General features: G+C 54.3%; 3 protein-coding genes across 5 annotated transcripts; 2 read left to right on the forward strand and 1 right to left on the reverse strand.

The window, feature by feature from the left end:
* The first annotated feature begins 418 nt into the window (after positions 1 to 418).
* MAGIX (MAGI family member, X-linked) lies at positions 419 to 2,384 on the forward strand. Of its 3 annotated transcripts, XM_012730288.1 has the most exons (5): positions 419 to 564; positions 639 to 875; positions 985 to 1,156; positions 1,880 to 1,888; positions 2,036 to 2,384. In XM_012730288.1, the coding sequence occupies exons 1-5, from the start codon at positions 490 to 492 to the stop codon at positions 2,182 to 2,184; spliced, it is 642 nt and encodes a 213-aa protein (XP_012585742.1). In that variant the 5' UTR covers positions 419 to 489; the 3' UTR covers positions 2,185 to 2,384. The 3 variants fall into 3 exon arrangements, with proteins under 3 accessions (XP_012585742.1, XP_012585740.1, XP_012585741.1); XM_012730286.1 differs by having other exon boundaries at positions 1,880 to 2,384; XM_012730287.1 differs by having other exon boundaries at positions 1,045 to 1,156; positions 1,880 to 2,384.
* Positions 2,385 to 6,082: 3,698 nt separating this feature from the next.
* On the forward strand, positions 6,083 to 8,978 carry PLP2 (proteolipid protein 2 (colonic epithelium-enriched)). Its single transcript, XM_004690031.2, has 5 exons — positions 6,083 to 6,329; positions 7,383 to 7,535; positions 7,638 to 7,733; positions 8,269 to 8,359; positions 8,549 to 8,978. The coding sequence occupies exons 1-5, from the start codon at positions 6,234 to 6,236 to the stop codon at positions 8,569 to 8,571; spliced, it is 459 nt and encodes a 152-aa protein (XP_004690088.1). The 5' UTR covers positions 6,083 to 6,233; the 3' UTR covers positions 8,572 to 8,978.
* A 159-nt stretch (positions 8,979 to 9,137) lies between these two features.
* Positions 9,138 to 17,499, reverse strand: PRICKLE3 (prickle homolog 3 (Drosophila)). The gene is made up of 9 exons (XM_004690032.2): positions 17,410 to 17,499; positions 16,177 to 16,262; positions 15,216 to 15,399; positions 13,223 to 13,336; positions 12,771 to 12,908; positions 11,781 to 11,984; positions 11,500 to 11,686; positions 10,412 to 10,711; positions 9,138 to 9,808 (listed from the first exon to the last, which is right to left on the reverse strand). Exons 1-9 carry the CDS (start codon positions 17,449 to 17,451, stop codon positions 9,207 to 9,209), a joined length of 1,857 nt encoding a protein of 618 aa, XP_004690089.1. The 5' UTR covers positions 17,452 to 17,499; the 3' UTR covers positions 9,138 to 9,206.
* Positions 17,500 to 17,900: the final 401 nt, after the last annotated feature.

Below are 17,900 nucleotides of genomic sequence, written 5' to 3' on the forward strand. Positions count from 1 at the left end.
GGGAGCTCCAGAGGGCGGGGCCTTGGGGGTTCCCATAGCAGGTGTTTATCGCAGTAGGTGAGTGCAGGAAGATTAGCGAAGGTGAGAGGTTGGACGCGGCCCCTATCAGCGGGGCTCGGATAGGCGTTCCTAGGAGGCGGGGTGGAAGCTCTGGGTGCGGGCTGCCTGGAATGCTAATATGGGGGTGTGAACCTCCTACAATTGAGGATGGGGCTCCAACTGTCACTGGAGGGGCGGAGTCTGCGTGTTATTAGAGGGATGTGGGAAGGAAAGGACCACTCTTCAAACACCTGGACCCCGAATGCTGGTTATGAGAGAGTAATCAGTACAGCTAATTGTGTGAGCAAATTAGTTAAAACAGTAGGTCAATTTGTAAGTGTATTCTCGAGTCAAGTAAAACAGGTAAATGTAGAATATTAAGTCAGAGGCTCATAGTGGGTAGCTTCCACGCACTCTTTTAATTGCCTCTTCAATCCCCCAGCCACCTGCATGTTGGATTCTGCCGAGATAGAGGTCACAGACAGACGCCTCCCTAATCCTACCTTGGTGGATCATCCATCCCAGGTACCACCTTGTCCTAACTAAGGCCTCGAAACAATGAGATTGGCAATGTGTGAACACTTTTATTCTTACTTCAGCATCGTCAGCCCAACACCTTGGGTACACGTACCACACGGCCTCAAATGACCCAGGTTAAGGCACATTGTGCTTTGAAGCATCTTCAGGGCTCTGGTCAGTTCTGCGTAGAACTGGTTCGCGGCCCCGTGGGCTTTGGTTTTACTTTAAGCGGCGGACGAGATGCGACTGGGAACACTCCATTGGCAGTGGGTGAGCTGCTGAAGGATGGGCCTGCACAGCGCTGTGGTCGTTTGCAAGTGAGCATAAGGCACCCTCCATTGGACATTGCTAGTCCCGTTCTTGCTCTGTTAGGAGGCACTCTCCTTATGCCCTTTCTACAGTTCTTCTCCACTTGCACTCTTGCAGGCTGGGGATCTCGTGCTTCGCATAAATGGAGAGTCAACTCAGGGCCTCTCCCATGCCCAGGTTCTGGAGCAGATTCGGACAGGCAGTCCCAGGCTCCATCTCGTGCTTCGCAGGCCTCTTGTGACCCACCCTGGCAAACCTGAAGGGGTGTCAGGGCCCCAGAAAAGAGATGGTGGGTTTCTCAGCCATTTAGAGAGGAGGGGAGGATTCCAGAGGGGAGACACTGATGTCCTGAGTGGGAAGGGATGGGTCGCTTCCATCAGGAGGGACAGGGGTTTGATATCTATGTAGGATCATGGTATGCTCCAAATTGGAGACAAGGTAGATAGGGTCCCAGAATGGGAAGATGGGTGGATTTCAGAGGGCGGCTTTTGAGTTACTTGGAGGGAAGAAAAAGAAAAGTTTCTGAGACAAAAGCAAATGTTCTGAAGGAGGCTTCAGGGTCCCTCAAGGGAAAGGATAGTGGGTCTCAGCAGGGAGAGATTGGGTTGGCTGGTAAAGCAATAGGGAGGTCTAGATCTGAAAGATCAGCCATCTGAAAGGAAAGGATTTGAAGTCTAGGAAGGTGAGCTGCGCATGAAGAGTTTAGGGTCCTAGATAGGAGGGATTTGGGGTCTCTTCACCAAGGTCAGGGTTTGATAGCCTTTGGGGATCATGATGATTTCTGAGGTGTTTCCTGGATTTAGGAGAACAGTCTGTGGAAAGGAAGCATAGGGCAGCCTGAAGTATGGTGTGGGTTCCTGAGGGACATGTCCAGACCTTGAAGGGAGTTTTCTCAAAAGAGAGTTGTCTACATCTCCCATAGCCCTTGGGATCTCCCCTCTTCAGTTAAGAGCCCAGCTCTCTGATCCCTGCCCTACAGACCAATGTAACCTACAGTTTCTGCCATCCCCAGATCGCCCAGGTCCTGGGAGACCAGAGGTCTTGAGTTCTAGCAGTGCCAGCGCTTCCCCATTTCAGCATCTGGGATCCCGTGAACCACCCCAAACCCGGGGCAGCCAGGAGCCTAGCCCAGAGCGAGCGGCCGACGACCCCGCCATTTCTCCCTCAGAGCGCATCACGGAGGATCCCGGCGACCGAACCCCTGGTTCCCCGGGGCCCTGGCTAGTGCCGAGCGAAGAAAGGCTCTCGCGAGCCTTAGGAATCCCGGGATCCGCGCAGCTGTCGCTGGAGATGGCAGCCGGAAGGCGGAGGCACTGAGCAGGCATCAGACAGCTGGTGCTTTCTCGGCACTGCCCAACCTGGATCTGGCGTCGTGGACAGAGCTTCCCTTCGGTTTTGTCCCCCCTGCTGCAGCGCAGTCGACCAGCCCGCGCTCCCCTCGCGGAGTCAGTGGTATAGTCTTCCCAGACCGGCCAGCCCGGCGCTTCTTGTTTCAGGAGGGGGAGGTAATAAAATGGTTCGATCCAGTCTTGACTTGCCAGGTGCTCTTGGCGGGGTGGCGCTCCTGAGTCCTGCCGCAAAAGGGGTGGATCGATCAGTTTTCGAGGAGGGCCTCCTCTGGAAACCCTCGACTAGGAGCTTTGTGGATATTCTTTCTTACCTCTGGAGGTTTTTTTTTTTTTTTCTTCTACCGATCCTCAGTCCCCTGTGCCCTCTCCCCACTCCGTTTCCCCTGGCCAACTCCTCCACTCCGTTTCTCCTGGCCAACTCCTGCTTCTCGCCCCTATTCATTCATTTCACTTTGGGGGGAGAGTAGGTGTGCAGGGCTGGCTTATTGGGACGGGAGGGCACCAGCATACCTACAGCCCTGGGCTGGAATGGTCCCAAACCCTCAGCTGACTACCGGATAGCAAGGCTAGAAGTAGGGTGGCTTCCTTCCCCGGACCTGTGGTCTCTTACTTCCTGCTGGGTTGACTAGCTTTCTCTGGCATTTAGGCTGCCACCCTCATGGCAAGGGCTGGGGCCCTGGAGCCCCCTTGGGGGTGGAGCTAGAAGGTGTGAGTCAGCGGGCTGGGCTAAAAAAGTTTGCTAGAGCCTGCCGGCCATGCCCCCTTCCATAGTTGGAGAAGAACTGCTGTGGCTGGGCTTGTGTGCACACGCCACACGATGGGCGTTCCCAGTCCTGGAAGAGGCTTGAGTTTCCTTCCATCCTGAGGACAGAGCCCAAAAGCTGGGGTTTATATGGGCAGTGGGACTTCAGCCTGGGTAGTCCTGAAGCACTGGCCAGGGCAGAAATGTCCAGTCACCTCTGTTGTCACCACATCCTGAGTACTTGGCTACACCCACCTAGTGAAGGAAGCTGTGGTCAAGTTGGAATGGGCAAATCTCACCCCTGTGGGGAGGGGTGGTAGTGGGGGGAGGCAATTAAAGGACCAGTCTGTGAGTGTCCTGAGTGGTGTTGGGGAGGTGGGAAGGAGAGCAAAGCCAGGCTGAGAATTGGGGTGTAAAGAGGTAGCGAGGTGAACCCTTGGGTGTTTGCAATGTAGAAATTGTGGTGGTGCACACCCTGGGCTTCCAGCTACCCCTGACACAGCAACTCGTGGATGTGTGGTTCCATGGAAGCCAGAAAAAGACTCCAGAGCTACAGTCTTATAAGCACACACTCAAGCACTGGGAAAAGTATGTTTCACCCCTTCCACTATTCAATCACATGGCAACATGGGCTGAAATTGAGGAACACCGCCCTTTTTTTTTAAAGATTTATTTATTTATGTGTACAGAACTCTGATACAGGCTAGAGATACAGGGGTGGTGAGAGAAGTCACCAAAGACAGAGAGGGGAGCAAAACGGGCAGATTTATGAAATACACTGCTGAGGGGAGGAGCGGGCGAGACAGGAGACTAATAATAGTAATCCCAGCCACCACTTAGCCTATTCCTGCCACCAGCTTTACTTGTGCTATCTATTTTCATTTAGTTACACATCTAACCGTGATATGTCCATTTCATAGAAGAGGGAAGTGAGATCCAGAGAGTATAAATAGCTTGATGGGGGAGGGGGATTAAGCAAGATGTAATCAAGACCTGATTCCCAAGCCTGTCTAATCTAACCTGCATCTGAGCCTCAACTGTTTACCTTGCACTGTGATAGGCACTGGAGGAATGTCAGGGGAACAAAACTTAAAATATTAAGTGGATAGATGTCAGAAAATGCAGGAAGATAAATAAATAAAAGACAATTTCAGGTAGAAGTGATAGGAAGATATCAAAAGGAGGCTATAATGGGAACAAGAATGATGGTGGGCTGCTGGCCTCTTCGAAAACTTAACATTTGATCTTTCTTATTTTTTGCATAAAAGAACTGGGGGTTAGGCCCCGTGGGAGGTGAGCAGATCTACCAGAGGCAGAGTGGGGAGCAGAACAGGCAGATCTACTGAAATACACTGGTAAGGAGAGCGGTGGGTGAGACAGGAGAGGTCCACTGCGCCACATGTGGTTCACCTCCCTGGCCGAGGATCAAACCCAGGCCTTAGTGATAATAGCACTGAGGCTCAACCTCTAGGCCACCAGGGAGGCCCCAAAGACACAACATTTGACCAATGTGTAAAGAGCTGGGAACAGCAGTGGGAACAGCAGTTGAAAAGGCCCTGTTGTGGAACAGAGTTTGTTTGTTCTAGAAACTCAGGTATGTCCTCACAGAGTTGGAAAGCCCACATTCAAGCACTGGGAAAAGTATGTTTCACCCGGTCCACTATTCAATTACTTGGCAACATGGACTAAAAGTGAGGAGTACCTCACTTTATTTATTTATGCATACAGAATTTGATTTATTTATGCATGCAGATTTCTGGTACAGGCCAGAGGTGCAGAGGTGGTGAGAGAATTCACCAGAGACAGAATAGGGAGCAGAACAGGCCAATCTATGAAATATACTGCTGAGGGGAGCAGCGGGTGAGACAGGAGAGGTCCGCTGTGCCATGTGGGTCACCTCCCTGACTAGAGATAGAACCAGTGCTAAAGTGGCTGTGGCTAGCTTTGAAGTGTTGTGCTCTAACCTGTTTCACCACCAGGGAGGGCCCCACTTCCCTTGGTTTTGAGGGACCTGGGTTGGTGGTGGAGAGCAGGCAGGCTGTTAGGTCCAGTTCTTATAGACTTCCAGACACAGCTCTCTCCATATGAAACAAAAATAAAGCCAACATACCACTGGGGAGTAAAACCCCTCAATACACACCTCAGTCACAGAAGATTTCTGCACATCTCAGAGATTGTGACCGAGTCAGGAAAAATGACTTGTTTTGGATAACACACTCTTCAAATAAAATCAACCTTGTCACCCACCCACCCTGGCACCCAGGAGTCTCCCCCTCATCTTAACAAGCTGCCAGCAAGAAGTTAACCTGTGCTCCTTCCCCTTTCTTCATCTAGGGATGGGCTAACAACTCCTCTCCTGAGAATCAGGAAACTAGACACAGCACTTCAGGCCAGGACTTCCCCAAGATCTAAGAACAGAGAATCACACTGTGGGCTCTGACATGTTAGTTCCACTTACTGAGTGTTTTGATGCTCAACAGTCCCTGTTCTTTGCAGGCCAGCCTCATCTCTTTTCTGTCACTGCTAAGAGGTTTATTCCACAATTCACAATCCTTTGTAATTTTGAAGTCCAAAAAGTTTTGGAAACTGACAATCTCCCCACAAATTTGGTGGTACCATTTGTTTTTAAGACATGACTTGACCGATGAGGAGCATTTCCATCCTTGCTTATCCACCCGTTCCCTTGAGGAAATAATGTTCTTAAAAAATGGGGCAACCTCAGGCCCCACTGAGAGTGTTAAGTGACACACCTTATTTGTATTGGGAAAACTTTTTAAAATCTGAAAAATGAATTCTGGAAACATGTGAGTTTAAACATGGTCTCTAGCTTTTTGTTACAGCTGAGGAAACTGAGTCACACCCTACCAAAGCCTATGTCAGCGGTTCTGAGTTGAGTCAGGCCGGAGGGGAGGAGGGTGTATTTTTATCCTGAAAAGGTAAAGGGTCTCGCTGTTACAGAGCAGGAGACCTCGAGATGCCAAGCCTCAAGGCTGGCGCCCCTGGAGATAGGGTGGGCCCCTGGAGTGGGGAGCGCTGTGCGCAGGCAAGGAGTATCCTTGGCGGGCGGGGCAAGGGGGCTTCCGGGGCGGCAGCCACCTGGCCCGGCCCCCTCCGGCTCCGCCCGCTTCTGCTCCGCGCGGTGATTCACTCCCTCCTTCGCCCCGGGGGCCCCCTTCCCGGCCAGACGGCGGGCAAGACGGCTGGGTGTGCAGCGTACTCGAACCCGCGAGCAAACCAGCAGATTCTCCGCTCCCGTTGAGACACCGGCCCACGCCATGGCGGATTCCGAGCGCTTCTCGGCCCCCGGCTGTTGGGCCGCCTGTACCAGATTTTGGCGCACCCGAAAGGGAATTCTCCTGTTTGCTGAGATTGTGAGCGTCCCGGGACGGGCGGGTGGGCAAAGGGGAATTGGGTGTCTGGACCGTGCAGTGTTGTGTGGCTCCGGGTGAGGGAGGCGCGTGGCCAGGAGCGTTCGGTAAGAGGTGAGGGTGGGTGGGTTGGTGGTGGGGGCCCGAAACCAGAGGCGCAGAGCGAATCAGTGGGGTTCCGAGAAGGTGGTCGGGAGTTGCGGGTCCACCGGGTGAGGCAAGGGACGCATAACACAAATGGGGCGCCCGGTGGAGAGAGATGACTTGGACTCATCGGTGTACTCATGGAAGGGGTCCCGAAGGCCTGGGGGGGGGGTGCCTCCCGTGGCAGGGCGTGGCGCGGCCTGGGCACTGGCGGGCGGGCTGGCCAGGTGCCCAGGGGCGGGGTCTGTTGGGGTGGGGCCCCGCGCGGTAGGGGGCCCCGCCCTTCGCGACGCTTTCTCACCCATCTGTGCTGGGGCGGGAAGGCCTTAAGCTGTCCGGGTGGGTCTCTTGGGGCCTCGTTTTCCCGCCCTCCTCAAAGTGAGCTCAGCTTTAGAGTCACTTGTAAAAGAGGTTCTGCTCCTTTAACGAATCCCTGCCCCTCCAGAGTCACTGTCTGCGCTTCCCCAAGAGGTTGCCTGGGGAACCACTTGCCTCGCCCTTTCAAGGCTCCGAAGCTGGCGCCTGCAGAGCTAGCGAAACACCTGGCGGCACCACTCCCTGCAGCCCCCCCCATCTTAGGAGGGAAAGGAGGAAACCGAGTGACCTAACTCGTCTCCTTGTTAGCTGAGTGACCCTGAGTCAGTCCTTAACCTCTCTGTGCCTTATTTTTCTCATCTCTAAACTAAAGATGGTAATAATAGTACTCAGTTTATTAGGTTGCTGTGATGGTTAAGTGAATTAGTACAGTTCCTAGAAAGATATTTGGAACATGGTAAGCATAGTAAGTATTTAGCTGCGATTATTTGTCATCTTCCGCGTCCTGGCAGGCATCTGAGTTTGAGATTCCTAATTAAAACCAACCCCTCGGCCTTGGTGGTTGGTGGAGTCCCCTTTCCCATGCCACCCTTCCAGATCCTGTGCCTGGTGATCCTCATCTGCTTCAGTGCCTCCACACCTGGATACTCCTCCCTGTCAGTGATTGAAATGGTCCTTGCTGCTGTCTTCTTTGTCATCTACATGTGTGACCTGCACACCAAGATACAGTTCATCAACTGGCCTTGGAGTGTGAGAAAGGGGTTGAAATGGTGGGAATGGGGAGGAGCCCCAGCGGTTGGGATTATCTGGGAACTCTGGATGCTGACTTCCATCTTTTCTCATACCTCACAGGATTTCTTGCGAACCATCATAGCAGCCATCCTCTACTTGATCACCTCCATTGTTGTTCTTGTTGACAGAAGAAACAACTCCACGATAGTTGCTGGGGTAAAGGCCATGGAAGCAGCGCCGCAGTCTAAAGAGGAGTTTGGGGACCTAAGGGCTACAGCTCTCTCTGCTTCTGATAGAAAGCGTATGACCCACAGCAGGCCACACCTGTCCTCAGGGCCTGCAGGACATTCTGGCCCAGGCCCTGTTTTTCTTCCTAAGATCAGTTGTAAAGTCCCATTCCTTTTCCAGCATAAAGACCATTGTGGGAATCATAAGATGTGATTCATAAAATATCAATACATTAGACTACTATCTGCTAGAACTTTGTCTTAATCGTACAGTGTGGGTGGTGCCTACATGTCAGGCCACCCATATTGTTGTCTGGTGTTGAGAGGCTCTAGGAGAAGGCCAGTGGGGTATAGTCATGTCTCCTGGCCATTCCCTGAGTGCTGTCTAGCTTCCCAACCTGGGGCTTCAGTCACCATCCCCCTGTGGGATAGGCAGTCACTGGATGTGGTAGAAACAAGGAGGTTGGAGATGAGTAGGCTTATTGGTCTAATCCAACTCCCCTCACTCCCATTCCACCCACTAGGTACTGGGCCTACTCGCTACCTTCCTCTTTGGCTATGATGCCTATTTCACCTTCCCTTTGCGCCAACAAAGACACACAGCGGCGCCTACTGGTAAGTGTGGGGGGGCAGTTTGCTGAGGGGACCATGATGGGAAGGGGTATCTCAAGAGCATGAATGCCAAATCTGTCCCTTATTGGTACAGATGACGGTTGTGGTGTCAACAGTACCATAACTGTCAATATTCTTGTCTGTAAAACAGGCATATGGGTCCACCCAATGTTTTCTTTTCCTCATTTGCAGACCCTGCAGATGGCCCTGTGTAGGTGAATCACCCTTCATTTCTCCTTGCAACCTGCAAGACACCTTGGAAGTTACTCCTTCCCACCCTACAACAGTACTCCCAGCCTACTTCTGCCCCCTTGAGGTAAAAGTGCCTTTATCTGGAGAATTTGTCTTCCAGCCTGCCAGTCAGCCTTCCTGGGTGTGACCACCTTTGGGTGTGTGCCTAATTCCTCCTGCCTTTTGCAGTATCCCAAAGGAGCCACCAGTTCTGTCTAAACTATGCCCCCACCTAATCCACAAAATGAAGGCACCACAGATTTAGACTCCAGGTGACAAGTTGTGTGCCACTCCAAGTAACCTCCTCTGTGTGAGGGGTAGTTTTGTGGAGGGATAAATAAATTCTAATAAACAGATGGTTACACATGGTAATGAATAAATTAATCCTCTGATTAAATGTGCATAGATCTCAAATATCTGGAAGGGGAAAATGAGGGTGGGGGCAGCTGGAGCAAGAGGGTAAAAAGGCCAGGCCTGTATTACAACAAATATTAAGCTACTCCAATAATACAAACAGACCAAATGAAGGAGGAATGGAATTTATGCCTTAGATTGGGAGTGGGCCGTTATCTACACTGACTTGAATGGAGATCCCCCCCCCCCCAGGATTGCTTTGCCTTCAGGCCACGATGCAGTTCTTGTCTCTGGTCTGGCGAGACATCCTTGAGCGGGAGTCCCGGGGAAGCTGTGGAGATGGGGTATTGGGGTTCTCAGTTGCAGTGCCCTGAGCATACATAGGCCTGCATAGGTGTGGGGGCAGCGGGATACGTTCCCCTAGGAAGAAGCCATCATCCTCGGAGGACTCGGAACTGTGGCTGGAGGGTGAGCTGGAGCAAGATCCAGAGTCCGATCCTGATCCCAAGTCGCATTGATGGTGGCGGCGTCTGCCAGAGTGGTGGCGGTGATGGTGGTGATGGCGGTGGCGGCGGCGGTGGCAGTGGCGGCGCCTACTAGGGGCCCTGGGTGGGGGGCTACGCTGCCTGCGGCGCTGGGCTGGGGGTGCACTCAGGGTCCTCCGAGGGCCTCCCTCAGACACCAGAGGGTCTCGGAAACTGACACGTGGGGTGCTCTGGCGACCGAAAGCACCATCTTCTGGGCATGGGTCCGACCTGCCGGGTGACCCTGGGGGTGCTTCAGGGGCACTTCGGAGACCCAACTCAGGCATAGAGTGGCGATGGGGGGCCCCTCTCAGAAAGCGGGCAGGTTCCTCAGGGACTGCATCTGGAAAGAGATGGGCAGTTCTTCCGGTATTTATACAACTACTATGCCCACCTGAGGGAAGGCCTGTGGTAGGGATACTTTCTTCTCCTTTCCCCTACTAGGACTGGGAAAGTGAGGGCAGGGTCAGGAAAGGGCAGTGAGGTAGAAAGTGCTGGAAATAATGAACCCCAGGGCAGATTCCAGTGGAGGGAAGGGTGAGATTGGAGGAGCTGGACCAAGACTGGATTGGCCAGGGGCGGGGAATGGGGTCATGGTTCTGATGGAAGGGGCGTGGCATAGGTCGAGGTAGTGGAGGTTTGGAAAGGAATAGGTTTAGGGGCTGGGGCCTAGGCTTGGAGGGTGGAGGGTCAAGATTTTGGAGGAAAGGGGAAGCGCCGTAGGCTGAAGCAGGAACAGGTGGAGGTAGGGGGCAATCCCAGTAGAGAAGGGCTCACAGGAGGGTGTAGTCTGGGCTGCAGACCAGGCCTAGAACGACTAAGCCAGCACGGGGTTGGGGGTGGGCCCAGGGCTGCTGCATGGGTGGGGCCTGGACTTGAAGGGGAGGGGCCAGGGTTGGTGGAGCCCGCGCGGGAGTAGCTGTGAGTGGCTGAAGGCTTAGCTCACCAGGCGCCGATTCCGTACTGGTGCCTTTGGTGGCCGTCTCATTCGCCCCTTCTACGGTGGAGAAAGAGGCTGTGGAGGCTGCGAGCAGTGAGGACACCGTGCCTGGGCTCCAGCTGCGGCGGCCAGACCCCGGTGCAGTGGGCTCTGAACCCAGGCTGCAGGCTCGAGAGCAGAAGATCAGCCCACGGCGCGGCAGGAAGGGGCGGCCCAGAAGGGCCCGCCCGCAGTGATTACAGCAGAAGCAGCGGTCTGAGGCGTGCCAGTGCTGGCCTTCATAAGCCATCTGTCCCTGGTCCAGGCCTGCGGAGACCCAAGCGAGAGGGGAAAATGAGGCTGAGTCCTCTAACATACTCCACCCCTCCTGCATAGAGCCCTTCTTGGAAAGAGGCAGGAATCTGAGACAGGATACCCAAACAACCCTCTCCCCTCATCTCTCCAGAATGGGGCTGGTCTTTGGAGAGAGCAGGAAACCTGAGGGTTGGTCCTCACCCCTGGCTTCCTCATTCTTGTCTCTTCTGTAAATGTCTACCCTTCCCTGTCTTTTCTTCCCAGGGTGCCCCCTTTCAGGGTGGGGTGGGCATTGGACTCTAAAATTCCCATCAGGGCTAGTTGGACATTAGGAGGTGGCTGGTGGAAGGTGGACCTGAAGAAGAGGTGTGGGTGGTGAGGCAGGGTTTATTTCAGAAAGTAGAGTGGCCTTGGGGAGGGGGGGAGAGGGTAGGGCTTAGAAGGGAGAACTCACCTAAGCTGATAGAGGAGAGTCTTAAAAAACTGGGCATATCTTGGGGGCAAAGGGGCTCAGCTGAAAGGGTAAGAGGGTAGTTCTGAGGGAGTGGGGATTATAAGGCACTCTGGTCTAGATGTGTAGTGGTGTAGTGGTATCTAGTATTGCACAGGTGGGGTGTGGAAAATATCACCATACTTTAGGAGGGGCTATTGGCAATGCGATTTGCAGTAACGGGCACTGGATTAGACTTAAAGTATAAATGGCATGGGGGAGAGCCTGGAAGACAGGAGGAATCCTGGTGGTGTGGGGCTGTGGTCCAATTGTCCACCCACCCCCCTGTCCAGGTCCCATGTTCACCCACCGATGTGCTCTCCACAGCCATCACAGTACTCGGCATGGCGGGCTTCATAGCAGGCGCAGCAGTGGGGGCGGCTCTGACGCATGACGTAGCGCTGCCCTCCCAGCGACACTTCACACTCGAAGCAGCAGAAGTGACCCATGTGCCAGTGCCGGCCCTCGGCCTCTGTGCACTCAGGGGAGAAGATGATCTGGGGGAGAGAGAGAAGGCCATCTGTGGCTGCCAGAAGGGCATGCCCCTCGCCTAGTCCACTGCCCTGCCCCCTCCTGTGCTAAGGCACAAACCTCATCACAGGCTTGGCAGCGTGGGCGCAGGCGTTCAGCATGGTGGCGACCGCAGTAGACCTTGCCGGCGTGGTAGAAGTAGATGAGGTCCACGAGCAGCTCCCGGCACGTAGAGCACACAAAGCACTGTGGGTGCCAGCAAGCCCCTAGGCCTGCCCGGCTGGCAAATACTGCGATGTCTCCACCTCCAATCTGCTTCCCGCACTGCCAAATGACAGATGTACACCATTCCCATCACAGACACCATGCCCATCAAGATGGTCAGATAGAAAAGACGGGCCAGTCAGATAAGCTGGTCAGTCAAGGCATGGCACACTTGGGCCTTCCCCGTGGTGGATCTTTGTGATTGGCCCCATCTACAGGGTAGCTTTGAGACAGACTCTGCTTACCATTATGAGGAGGGCTTAGAAATTGACCCTGCTCCTGAAGGGAAAAGTACAGATAGATTCCATTCATCATGGGTAGCCTTAAAGGCAAACTTCTTAAGGGGCTGGGGGACCACAGAGACAGGCCAAGCCTTGAGGGGACCTTAGTGACAAACCCCATCTAATGTAGGATCTAAGGGCATGCTCCACCAAACAGGGTACCTTGGGGGCTAATTCCATCCACCATCAGGCTCTAGAGGCCCTGTTTTGAAGGGCAAGTCCTCACCATGAGAGGATCAGGGAGACAGCCCAGGCCCCAAATCCACTGAGGACAGGAGGAGTCCATAGAGAAGGTCCACCAGTGCTTCCTTAGGAGTCCGCTCCCAACAAGAGGATCTGAGGTACAGGCCCCATGCCTTAGGGCCTATAGACACAGCCTGCCCACCAGGGAGATGAAGCCGGTCCCTGCCTAACAGGGATGTGAGCCACAGACCCTACTCAGCAGGGGGACAGTAGTGACAGGTTGCGAGGGCAAGTCTGATCTTCCCTGGCCTGGGGAGACAGGCCCTGCACTGCAGGGCATTGCTCTGGCACTGCTCACTCACTGAGGCCATCTACCACTCACCTCTTCACAGATGGCGCCAGTGATGGTCACCGGGAAGATGCGCACAGCTCCGCGCCCCAAATTCTCCCTCTTCCTCTGCTGGCTGAAAGCCCTGAGCTCTTTCTTCTCATCCTCTTCCAGGGCTGTGCAGTACTGTGCCTGGAGGGAGTAGGGATCTTCCAGGCTTCTCGCTTGATGCTGGCCCCCAATCCTCTTCCAAAATTCAACCATGCCTACAAAGTTTACTTCTAGGCCTTTGTACAGATGTTACTTCCCACCCGAAATACTCACCCCTTACTTATGCTTCCAATATCCAGCCGCAGTTTTGCCACGGAATGTACCCTGGTTGCTCCCTGCACCTCGGCTCATCTCACCTGTCCTCCAGGGATCCTGCCATTTCTTTCCAGTTTCCCAATATTCACCCAGGTTCTATCTCCTCCCTGGCACACCCTTCTTGTCTTCTCGCTCCTCACCTCACTGTCGTGTGGGGGCAGCTGGTGCAGCAGCTGCTTGATTCTGTATTTCTCCCCAGGACTGTTGACATAGGGAACCTTGTCCTCTGGGAGGCAGCTGAAAAACTGGTATACCTGGGAGGACAGGGTAGGTGAGAGAAGACAGTTGAGACTAGGGGTGAGTTGAGATGCAGTGGGATGGTGGGTCCTACTTCCATGAGAATATTAAAGTCATCAGTTAGCAGGGAATGTCTAACACCCACCCCCTCTCCTTCCTACAGGCCAGGCCATTCCTGTCAGCTCCCAAACACGTGCAGTGCCCTCATGTCTTCACTCCATTTTCCCCTCCAGCTGCTGTCCAACTTCTGTCCTTCCCTTTACAACAAAATTCCTCAAAAGAGTGGTGTGTACTTGAGTCCCTATTTCCTCCCCTCCCATGCTCTCCTGTCTGCACTCTAGTCAGGCCTCCCACCCCTTCCGTCCTGTCCTGTCTGGAGTTCAAAGCTGTTCCTGTCAAGGTCATGAATGACGTTCAAACATTGTTCAGTCTCAGTCCTCATCCAATTTGACCCACTGACACAGATGACCGCTCCCTCTTCCTGGAAACACTTTTCCCTTGGCTTCTCGGACACCACAAAGTCCTGTGTTTCCTTCTACTTTATGCACTTTTTCTTTGCCCCGCTTTTGGTTCCACCTCAGCTAGCAGAGCCCTGCGTGCGTGCGTGAGGGTCCTGAGGCTCAGTCCTTTGTCTGCTTGCCTCATTCCTTTGGGAACTGCATCCAACCCTGTGGCTATAAATACCACCTAATGGCTAATGCCTCCGAAATGCATTACCTCCACTCTAGTGACCTCTTCCTTGTGTTCCAGGCAACCTGGCCACTCAGCTGTCTAACTGGCATCTCAAACTGAAATGGCCAAAATAAACATAGGCCCTTATCCCTCAAACTTGTTCTCGCCTTGACTTTTCCAATATCCATCCATCTTTGGAATCATCTTTCACACCTCTCTCTCTCAAACAAATTCTCTCAGCTCTACTTTCAAAATAAATCCAGAATCTCACCACCACCCACTACTTCCACTGCCAGTACCGTCATCAGTCACCTGAACTACTGCAAGAGCCTCCCCCTCACTACGTTCTGCTTCCACTCTCACACCTGCTGTCTGTTCCACATGCCGCCGTCAGAGAGGTTGTGTGAAATCCTAAGGCAGAACACATCCCTTTGAATTCACAGCCTTCCTGTGGCTTCTCCTTCATGCAGGGTAGGAATCGAAGTCCCCCCACAGCTATCACACCTTTCTAAGTTCGCTCTGTCCCTCACACTGCTCCAGCTGTCCTAGCCTCCTCACTGTCCCTCTGCATACATGCCAAGCACACTCCTGCTGCAGGGCCTTTGCACTGGCTACACCCTTGGCCTGCATGGCTCTAACCTCAAACACCTACATGGTTCACTTCCACACCTCCTTCAGGAAGCCCAAACATCAGATTACCACACAAGCTCACTTGGGCACTCTCCTTGCAATTCAAACATCCTTTTCCATCTCCCTTTCCTGCTTTTTAATTCCAGTCTTTATACCACCTGACATATTCTTGCAGATCTGCTTATTGGCTGTGGCTCGCGCTGGGAATCTAAACTCCAGGTGGACAGATATTATACATCTTGTTACATGCTTCTTTACTTCTGTGTCCTCCATGCCTAGCACAGTGTCTTGCAGTCTGTAGTGCTCAATGAGTATTTGCCGAATGAATTGATCAGTGGAGATGGGGTGAATGAAGTGCTGGACTAAGGACTGAGGTAAGGAGTAGAATAGGAGTGAGGTGAACAGGCCCTGAGGAACTGGCCCAGGGACCACTCAGGATACCTTGGTATTGTGGGGGGCTGACCACCACGTGATCACAGAGGGGTCAGAAGGACACAGCAATTTGACTAACATACCATAGTAATGCCCCAGAAACTGGTTCCCATTCAAGAGAGTATGTGTGTAGAGTAAGAGTGGTTGGTGGCCTCTGGTCACCTGCTCAGGCTTGAGACCTGGGGGCACCCAGGCATACTCCTCAGAGGCACAGCCAGAGTCGTCGTCAGAGATGGAGTGGCGCTGGAAGTCTGAGATCAGCCGACACATGATGCGCTCCAGGTCCACAGGCACTGCATGTACCGCGTGCTCCTCCCGTGGGCATTTGCAGTGCTGGCAGATCTTTCTGAGGGGCCGGGATGGGGTCGGTTACTGAGAGGTAGCCCATCGGTCCCCGTGGCAGCCCAAGGAAGTTCAACTGAAGGACAGGGGCATGAAATTATCGCCACAAAGGACTGAGTCAGGACAGGGCTCAGAGTCTGGGGCCTGAGGGCATCCTGGGAACAGTGTGTCTGTGGTGTTTCAAGGCCATCCCCTGATTTTCAGCTCTGGAACTGGGGTCAGAATTTCCTGGCAGCAGGCCTGAGTAGGGGATGGGTTCTGAGCCTGAGCTTAGCATAAATCTAGGGATTTCCCCTCAGGACTGTTTCTGGTCGGTAGCAGGGGAACTTTCCCTAGAGGCAGGCTCTAGCTTGCGTGGAGGCTCTGACTTGAGGCCAGGTGGAGCTACGAGCCTGTGGGTCAAGCTTTGTAGTATTTTATGAGACATTTTGGGTTCCAGGCTCCGGTAGGACAGGGCGCTAGGCTTGGGAGTCAAGCTCAGAGCTTAAGAGCCAGGCTGGAGGCCAGTGGGCGGAGCTGGGGATCTCCCTAGGGTTGGGGCTTAGACTCCAGGGTAGACACTTAAGGGGCGGGGCTGTGCGGTGGGCGGAGCTCTCCTGGGAATGGGGCGATTGGGACTAGATCAGGGAGCTCGGGGCTCAGAACCTGAGTTTGAGGCTTTTTTCGGGACACCTCTCCGGTGGACCAGGATCAAATCGAGAGGAGGGGCCTAAGCCGGGAGTGGGGATTTCGCGCGAGTGCTGGGCTCTGACGCAGGCAACGCCCTGGACCAGTCACTTACCTCCAGCCGTGCAGCAGGAAGCCGGGGCACTGTTCCCTGCAGGAGTTGCAGGGTTGGCCACGGTCTGGGTCTTCGGCTTCTGGTGGCTGTAGTGGGCGGGGGCAGACGCGGGACAGGGCAAGGCATGGGGGCCAGGAGGAAGAAGTCAACGCCCACCTCTCCACTACACGCCCCAAGGCCAGCGACCGCATGCTGAGGCCTGTCCCACCAGGGCAGCTCTAGGCAGGCTGGGACAGGGCCCAGAGCGCGGGGGAAGGGCCCACAACGGAGGTAGAGGCGTGGCAGCTGAGGCCACCTCCCTGTATCCCCCCCCTTTCAAAGAATTCCCCTCCCCTGGCCAGCCTCAGACTCCCACCCATTCAGAGCGACACTTGCCACCAGCCTCTGCCTCCTCCAGATCCTAAACACTGCCCCCAGAACTCAGAGTACTCTAACAGGCCTCATCTTGGCTCCTTCTCCACCAGGAGGCCAGCAGCACCCGGGTTCCACAGGATAGGAGTCCAAGACCTGACCCTTACTTGGGATCCCCAGAAAAAGCCTGCCCTTCACCAAACCCTGGCTTTACCCTCTCAGATCCAAGAAGCTGGAAACCCTCCCCCAGGATCTCAGGAAGCTCCTGATTCTTTCGGAAATCTCCCTGCCAAGAACTTTTGTCCTTTACCTCTCATAGCCATACACAGCCCTAGACCGAATTGCTCTTCACTCCGCTGCACCACCAAACCCAAAACCAGCCTAGAGGCCTCCAAAGAAAAGAGAGATACCCTATTACTAGGAAGACAAAAGCACCCTGGCTCAAGTGGAAGCCTGGAAGCTCTTTTCCCCTGTTCCCATCCATCCACTCTCAATATCTCCGCAGCTCAGGAGACAGCAGCCCCTCTCAGTTCACCTTCTGGTGCAGGGTGGTCCTTTCCCCCAGAAGCTCAGGAGGTCTTGCTCAGTTCAGGACCCCAGGGCCCAATCTTCTGACCCGCAGAGTCCCCTACCATAATCCACACTAGAGGGGGGGCGCACCACCAAGCCCTGGGGTGCTGATAAAGGTTGCCAAAGCCTGGGCAACCAGATCTATTCTTTCCTCATCCACACACTTCCAACAGCCCCAATCTCTCTTGTGGGAATCCTGGGAATGGGGATTCCCAGACCCTCTGTGGGAAACTCCACTATCCCTCCCTCCTGTTTCCTCTCCTGGACCTCAGTTTTCCCCTGACCCCCACCGTAGCCCTGATACCCGCTCACCGCGCGCCCGGAGCGGCGCCTCCTGGACCCACGCGCGAACATGGCGCACCCGCGTAGGGTCAAGCTGGGCCGGGTCAGGCGGATGGAATCCTTGCGAGCGTCAGGCCACACCGCGTCCGCCAGGGGAGCTCGGTTCCGTAAACCTGATACGGGGGTGGGAGGAGCGCGCCCCGAAGGGTCCGCCCCGCTCCCCAGCCTTGCAGTCTCTCCGCGGCCGAGGCGCCCCCTGCCTAGAGGTGAGGGGCACGCAACCCAGGAGTGCCGGACCAGAGAGCTTCCAGGTCCTTAGGCTCCAGGCTGGAGGTGGCTATCAGAAGGCCCGGTACCCCAAACCTCAGGGTGCCGCGTGTTCCCATGCAGGGCTTGGAAGAGACTTGACTGCGATAGGTGCGTTAGGGTACTTATATTGACGCTTCAGGTCGATTCTCTTGAATGTTTATTGGAGGGGAGTAGTTAAAAGCCACCTCTTGGCCTCCTCCCACTCGTGATGT

This window comes from Condylura cristata, unplaced genomic scaffold (assembly GCF_000260355.1).
Source record: "Condylura cristata isolate star-nosed mole 26May11 unplaced genomic scaffold, ConCri1.0 scaffold00027, whole genome shotgun sequence".
In the NCBI taxonomy this organism is placed as follows: Eukaryota; Metazoa; Chordata; class Mammalia; order Eulipotyphla; family Talpidae; genus Condylura; species Condylura cristata.